The following is an 8,192-nucleotide window of genomic DNA, read 5'->3' as shown; positions in this document are numbered from 1 at the left end:
TCTCTCTTCTTGATTACCAAGAGTTAATAAATTAAAAAATATAATCCAAAAATTGTTAAAAATACAGTGAAGCTGCAATTCCAAACGCCTCCTCTGTATTCTACCCGGACGTACAAAAATTGGAAAAGGGAGAATGATCCAGTAAGCTTAAAGCATTATACGTATTTATTTACACTGCAAAGGCTGCCGACAAGACGCAGGTTGTGGTTCTTTCTGTATTTTGTTGGATTGTTACCTAACTTTATAAGTATTTTCTCAAGGTTTTTTTTATATATATTACTCGGTGTTTTGAGATTGTATTTTGATTATATTTTTGAAGAGTTTTAATTTTAAATTAGTTAATTTTAAAATATTAATATTAAAAAAATATATTAAAAAATATTTTAAAAGACAATATCTTTTCCGCAGGATAAATATATGATCATCCGAAAGAAGAGAAATAGAGCAGTAGCGAAGTGGTAGATTTTATTCCTTTCTTTTCAGCTTTTTAGTACGAGTTTTCACTTGCTTGCGAACTCTTATTTGAACAACAAAAACAAAAGCGAAAGCAAACACCCCGTCATCAATAACAATAAGACCCGATTCACTAACTGGGTCTTGTCCAGATCTTGTATTAGAACCTCACTTCATTTTAACTTGTTGCTACAGGTGAGTTTTTTTTTTTTTTTGAAATAAATTTTCTCTGTTTTGGTTAGTTCCATTTCTTACTTTCTTTGGGTAGTTTTTGAGGGGTTTCGAGGAGAATTTTAGTGGGTTTTGTTTTTCAAACCTCGTCAACTGTGCCATCTTTGGCCTTTAGTTAATTACGGCTTGTTTCTGGCTTTGAATTTTCTGACTTTCCCTGTTTCGCTCTCTTGGATTCCGGTTTCGGTGTGGAAAAAGTTGATAGCTTTATTGATATCTGGTCATGTCGCATAATTGTTGATTGGTCTTCCTTACTTTAAGTTTCAGGGTCAGGGTATACAGCATTTGTTCTCTAGAACTCTCAATTTTCAGGGTTTCTGGCTTCTGGGTTTTTGAGAAGTTGGGGACTGCCTTCTGCTTTAGGTGGGTTTCGGTTTGTACGCATGTTTATTGTTTTTATTAGGGTTTTTTTAGTAGTTCATGTTCAAGGTCTCTTTTTTGGGGTTTTGGGATTTGATGATTCTGTTAAATCGAACTTCATTTTGTTAATTTTAAGGTTGGTTTGGGGTTCTGAAGTTGATCTTGTTGAAGCTTAAGGTTATATTTCTTTGGGTTTTGGCTTCTGGGTTTGAGAATTTTTATATTCACACCTGCTCAACAACGGGGGGCGACAGCTGTTTGCTTGCTTCTGAGTTTTATAGTTGACTGAATCTTTTGTTTTGGGTTTAATTGGATCATGCAAAAGGTCTCCTTTTGCAATTTGCCTCTGAATTTTAAGAATTTGTGATTGTTTTAGCTCAGACTTGGTGTTAGAAAAAGTGTTTCAAGCATCAAAGATCTCCTATTTTGGGATTTAATATTTGGAATTGATTTTTTAGTGCAGGGTGTAGAGTACTAAAAAACATAGTATCGGCCGTTTTTTCAAATAATAACTTGTTTTGTGCTTTGCCAGGTCTATTATCGGTGCAGTTATGGATTCCCCTCAATCTGTTGTGTCACCATTCAAGACCTCTGTTGGCTTTGAGACAGAGAAGCAGAAGTATGATTATCCAGTTCAGAGCACTGGCAGCTTCTCCAAGGGAATTGAGATCCACAGAAACGATGCTGTGGTTGGCAATCTCGAAGATTTTGTTGGTGTAGTTGAGGTTTACATACACCAGGCTAGGGACATCCAAAACATATGCATTTACCACAAGCAAGATGTTTATGCAAAGTTTTGCCTGACTAGCGATCCCGAGCACACTGTCTCCACCAAAATCATCAATGGTGGTGGGAGGAATCCAGTCTTCAATGACAGTCTGCGGCTCAATGTTAAGACTGTTGATTCCTCCCTTAAATGTGAGGTATTCATGATGAGCAGGGTGAGGAATTATCTGGAGGATCAGCTGTTAGGTTTCGCTCTGGTGCCTTTGTCCGAAGTACTAATCAATAATGGGAATTTGGACAAAGAGTTCTCTCTTTCTTCAACTGATTTGTTCTACTCTCCCGCGGGGTTTGTTCAACTATCTCTATCATACAGTGGAGCTTCACCAGAGGTAATGGCGATTCCAGCAATACCCACTGCTTTAGCTGCAAATGGAACTATTCAGGATTCAGAGATACAGGAATCACTTCCTTGTGAATTCGATAAGATTGAGTTCCCGGATCCAAAGGTTGTGAATGAAAACCAGATGATGGTCTCTGAGTATTTTGGAATTCCATGTTCCAGTCTGGATTCTGAAGCCTCTGAGAGCTTGGCCACCTCTGATACTGAAAATTATCTCAGTTCAGAAAATGGAGTTCATGTCGTGGAAAGCTTCTCAGCTGCCACTTCCGATTCAATTCAAGTTCCGAAGCTTGGCTCTCCTCCAAGCAGTGTGTCAACTAACGGTGTTTCTTCTCCTTCTGTTGATGCAAGTTCAGAAACCTCTGACAGCCCAGCAGCTTCTAAAACACCGAATCTGGACCATGTCTCAGACCGTAAAGAGAGAGAGAGTACAAATGTCAGAGATGGTGAGACTGATTCCTCTGGTGGAGCATCAAATGAGAAAATTGCCAAACCTGTTATTACAGTAAACATTGAGCCGGAAACAAATATGGTTCAGCAGGACATAGTAGACATGTACATGAAAAGCATGCAACAATTCACAGAGTCACTGGCCAAGATGAAGCTTCCTTTGGACATTGAAAGTGGACCAACTAGTTCAGGAAGTTCGAGCTCTGATAAGAATGTGCAGGCATCAAAGAACACTGGTTCCCGTGTGTTTTATGGGAGTAGAGCTTTCTTCTGAGCTTTGAGTTTTCTATTTCAGAGGAAAACACACAGGTGACTTTGACTTTAGCTTGGTGACTAAACTAATAGTGAAGTGTAATAATGTATCATGTAGTGTGTTGTTTCCTTCTGTATGTTGAGAGACGGGGAAATCATGACTTGTACGTGTTATCAGCTTTGTTTCATAACAACTGCTGTTATACATGAAAATTCCCTCTTTCGTTGTTACTTTCCTCTATGTTTATTCAAGTTTTAATAATTATGAAATTGATTTTCATCTAATTATAAGCTAATAATGAGTGTAATCATATTGGTGTCCACATTCACATGGTGATTTTAGTTGAAAAGTCAAGAGTGGCTAAAGCTTCCATGATTTTGCATAATTGTGTCCACAAATATCAGTCGACATTAATGTCGTCTTCTTCCCTCCATACTCAGACTATGCTAGAGTGTCCTCCCCGAGGAAAACATTTCCTTCTAACTAGACAGGTTTTTCTTCCAATTTGTGTGCTATTCTGGCATCGATATTTGCTATTATTATTGTTGTTTTTAAATTGTCATGTGGACATTAGGGAACAATTGCCTTCAAAATGGATTCTTCCGATGCCTATATGACATTACATTGTGATCTTTTTCGCGAATTTATCTAACCAATATTATATTAAAGAATCACTACAAGCTGGAATGGAGGAGGTCATTTTGTCACCCTTTCTTTCGAAACAACCGCTACTGAAGACAACATGCATGCATATATAATGAAGAAAAACAACGAGAAACACCATTTCCCATACTTTCATGCATCTCAATAATTTTAAATGGGCACTTCAATTATTTCATTCGCCCTCATAGTATGCCTCCTACAGAAGCATGCAATTTGCTCATCAACTCTATTTAAACTCTCCACAATCCAAACTTCTCTGCAATATCCTTTCCAGTTGAGCACCTGCGGTCCCTTTAAAAACCCAACCACTGCTAAACCTGCTCTTAAATCTTGTTTCATGTCTCTTGAGCTTTCTGCAGCCCTGCTTCTGTTCCTCCTGCTTTGTGCTGCAGCCCCCACTGCTCAAGCAGCAACTGCTCCTGCTGCACCACGTTCAAAAGGGAAGAGCCAGTCAGATGGGCAACTTCTCTGCTCAAATCTGGTATCATCTTCCCCATTCCAGTTGCCAGATGCGCTCCTATCTTGTGAGAAAATGTTAAAAATTTCATGAATATCTTCATGTATGGAGCCAAACTCTTTACTGCCATGATATCAACCTGCGTCACTTCACAACCAATCTGATCTTCAACAACATGCATTTCTCCCCTAAATTCACAAAACAGGTGCAGACAAAGTGCAGTCATTCCAGAAATCATGTTGGTGATCAATCTTCTCGAGTAATTTTCTGTTCTAATGAGAAAGAAAAAGTGTGGCACTTTCCTTTTCAACTTGGGTATTGTAGCTCACAAGGTAATTAATTCACTTTGCGTTGAAGTTCAATAAGGAGTCTGCGCTCATAGAATTTCAGTCCTTGTATCTCCTGTTTCAAGTCTCATATTTCTTGTTCAATGATCTTGAGTCTCTGCAATACTTGTTCCCCCCTTTGCAATTCCAGCAAAGCTTGGAACCAGTTTGTCAGGTTCATTGCCTGCAAGATCTGCTCCATCTAGAGAACTATCTGGTGGGTCATCCAACTCCACAGCAAGGTTGTACAGGTGGTCATTATTTCGACGGTGCAGTACTTCCTTGAAGTCATCATCTGACAGGAGGTCTCGAGTCAAATCAAATCCAGCTCTTGGAACAGGTCTTCCAGAGTCTGAAACTGGATTCCAAGTGTGTTGATAATCATGCATCCGTTCTGCAGGTGCTGAGAGCAGTGCAGACTGCAAGTTGCTCCATGTTGGTTTTTTAATGCCATGATTCTGTTATGAAGATGAACCTGGATTTGCCAGCAAATGAAAATTAGGAGATTGCAAATTCCTTGACTATGTCAATCAAACACGAGCGATATCATGGTGTGGCTATGTATACGATTTACAATTCCACGCTATGGCTTGCATTCAAGCTACATTTAAGAATCCAAGGAGCATATAAGAGTTTATTCTTGCATAGAAAATAGTTAAAATTTATATTAGATACTCGATGCAACCTGCAGAATGTATTTTATCCATCTAAAAGAACAAAAGGCTGAATATTCATGCAGACAAGCAACAGATCTAAAAAGTGAAGAATAGGATTAAAAATTTCTGAGGTTGAGAGATTGTGGTACTTAAAGGAGGCGAATGTTTTCAGATACTTTAAATACTTCAACTTCATCTACTCTTGAGGTAAATGAAGTAGAGAAGCAGGATTACATGGAAGTATCAACTCAAAGTTTTATGGTAAAAGTTGCATGATTTTCCATGATATACACTTGCTCTTCACATTAGTCTTTATTCTCTTTAGTGTTTAAATTATATTACTTGTATAATTAGAATGCCAGTAAATTCATTCAGAAGAATACAAGAGTGTAGTTTGCAGCATCGAATTCTCTATGCAGTGTAAAGCTTACTTTCATACTCAGAAACTGAGTTTTAGCTTATAAGAGATTCAATTATATAGCAAAGCAGAAGCAACAATAAAATAATAGTAGAGAGGCCAGAAAAGAAAGAAAAATTGCCTGTAAAAGAGGAAAGAAGCCTGGTGCAAGAAATGTGTGGCTTGAATCCTCACATTCCAGATGCCGTCCGGCATAATTGCAGTCAGTCGTACTTAACTGCCATCTCTGAGGCTTCCCTCTGCCTTCTTGAAGAATTGAAGGGATCAGTAGCAGAGAGTACGGATCTGATGGGTTTTGTTCATAGCACAGTTCTAGTTTCAGCATCTTCATCACAAGGTCGCTTGCCTCAAAGCTTTCAAATACTTTCGAACCCATTCCAGGAATTTGACTTTGCAAACTTCCTCTCAGAATCTTCTCCACTTCCTTTCTGCTAACGAATCCACTCTCCATGGAACTTTTCTTTCTAACATCTAATTTTACTAGTTGGCCAAGCACTTCACTGCAGAAACCACTCACGATCTAGGATAAGGAAGCCTAATTCTTCAAAATATATAACCTCACCTATGAGATGAAGGCAAATAGCAACAGCCTTCGTCCTTATTTCCACCTTACCTTTATTATCATGTCTTGATCGAATTCTCAATGGTGGAATCTTCACTTGGGAAGGCTCATCATATTATTTCCACTTCATTGCAGGCTTGTTCTAATTATCTGCTCTCCAGTCGCATAAAATTTGAAATAGGTCATTGCAAAGTTGATAAACTCTTGACAATCTTTGGGGAATTGTCTTGTTTGTCTTTCGAAGTTGATGAGCGAGTTTGATACGGGACTAATAAGAGATTTAAGAAAAGTAAGACGAGAGAAGTAAAAAACTAAGAATTAAAAGAAGCTTAAAAAAAGAAAGAAATAAGCTGAAGCTGAAGCTGGGGGATTGGAAAACCAAAAGCATGCAACTTTTTATCGATTTATCATAATTTGACTACAATGTCAAATATATATATATATATAAACAATAAATTCTTAAAACAACGAACTATTTTGTTTGGCCTTAAACTAAATGAAAACCTTAAAATAAAATTAAATCTAATAGCAAAAATAAGAGTTTAAATAATCTGAAAAAACATAAGATAAAGTTCAATCTCCAAACCAGTGAAGAATAATTAGGCTATCCTCTATCATGAAAGGTCATATGCGTTCACCAAGCATGTCTTGAGTCCATTATCCCTACTAGAGTTTACTAACCGATGCAAAGAATCTCGCATTAACTGTGAATACAATGGGATATAAGTTAATGAACCCTAGAAACTTGTCTCTTACCCTTTGAATTGAATTCAGAGTAAGCTGTGGGTTTTGTGATGGTTGATTGATTTTATCAAAATGTGTAAGAATTATAGTTACGATTGGTAACATGCATTAATGGAGTCAAGGTTATTAAAAATATCTTTTTAACGCAACATGAAAAATACAATATAAATTTGAATTATAAAAGCGTAAGTAAAATCTTTTAACTAATTATATAGATAATTTCAGTCAATAATTAAATAACAATATAACACAATTAAGACAAAAGTAAAATAAACAATACAAAAGTTTAAGCACCTTATAATACTTAGTTCAAATAAAAATCCATACATAGTTTAATTTAAAAATCCCTTACCATATAATTATGTCTATAGAATTTCATTAACTAATAATCAACAAGCCTAAAACAAATAATCTGCTGGTGTGTCAAGTAAACTAAAACCAACATTATTGACTTCATCTTCCTCATTATTTCTAAGATATTCATCAAGATCATTACCATCTAAAGAATTATTAGTACCAACACCAATATTTGAACATTAGCACTACTATCAGTACCAACACTAATATTGTCAACAATATTTAACTCAAAACTCCTTAAATTCTTCGAATTGACATCAATTTGAATATCTAAATCATCTTCAATACCATGACTATCCACTTTAACATCATTATAATTTTTTTCTTCATCACTTTCATCTTCTTTATCATTTTTTCTTCGTGTTACCAATAACACCAAGAAAATCAAAGTTTGATGAACCAACATGATTTTCTCCCTTAGTTATCTGATTATCGTCTATTAGAGAATAATATAAATCATATCCTGGGACCTCACCTAACAGCTTAAGCTATTGGGTTGAGATGATTCTTTGACATGGTATCAGAGCCTTGATGACCAAGTGGTCACGAGTTCGAATCTCACCACTCATATTTATTTGATAAAAATCAAGCACAAGGTAATGTGGGCCTATGCAAGTTTCAAGCCCAAAGAGCTTTCACTTGAGGGGGTGTATTAGAGAATAATATAAATCATATCCTGGGACCTCACCTAACAGCTTAAACTATTGGGTTGTGATGGTTCTTTGACATCGTCAGATAAGAGATCATCTGGAACTTCATCAAAATTATCAACAGGCTTGTTGACTTGGTTGTCATTGAATTTTAAATTGCACATTACAAACACCAAGTCATTCATTTCTTCATAGTGCAAACAATTTCTTAACCTAAGCAACCAATTCAAATTTATAACTTATTAGATTCTAATTAAATATAAAAATATTAAAAATATAAAAAACTCACCATCTCAAATATACTCCAGTTACGCTCAGATCCAAATGAATTACAAGTCAAGCTTAGAACTCGGATTGCAGACTTTTGTAATTTTGGACAATCATCCCCATAAGAATCTCACCATTTAGCTGGAGTTTTTATTTATTTATTATTTCTTGCTATCTTGGCAGTCTCAATGACAAATAACCCTTTTGCACATTTCACTT

The 8,192-nt window shown here is 36.3% G+C and overlaps 1 protein-coding gene across 3 annotated transcripts; it reads left to right on the top strand.

Moving 5' to 3' along the window:
• The first annotated feature begins 426 nt into the window (after positions 1-426).
• Positions 427-3,157, top strand: LOC7471861 (uncharacterized). 3 transcript variants are annotated; one of them, XM_024581217.2, is made up of 3 exons: positions 427-648; positions 952-1,047; positions 1,577-3,157. In XM_024581217.2, exon 3 carries the CDS (start codon positions 1,596-1,598, stop codon positions 2,892-2,894), a length of 1,299 nt encoding a protein of 432 aa, XP_024436985.1. In that variant the 5' UTR covers positions 427-648; positions 952-1,047; positions 1,577-1,595; the 3' UTR covers positions 2,895-3,157. The 3 variants fall into 3 exon arrangements, with proteins under 3 accessions (XP_024436985.1, XP_006377632.1, XP_002317334.1); XM_006377570.3 differs by having other exon boundaries at positions 946-1,047; XM_002317298.4 differs by lacking the exon at positions 952-1,047.
• The last annotated feature ends 5,035 nt before the right edge of the window (positions 3,158-8,192 follow it).

Source organism: Populus trichocarpa, chromosome 11 (assembly GCF_000002775.5).
Source record: "Populus trichocarpa isolate Nisqually-1 chromosome 11, P.trichocarpa_v4.1, whole genome shotgun sequence".
Lineage (NCBI taxonomy): Eukaryota > Viridiplantae > Streptophyta > Magnoliopsida > Malpighiales > Salicaceae > Populus > Populus trichocarpa.
Note: the sequence above shows the minus strand (reverse complement) of the source record. Positions and strands in the feature narration are given on the sequence as shown.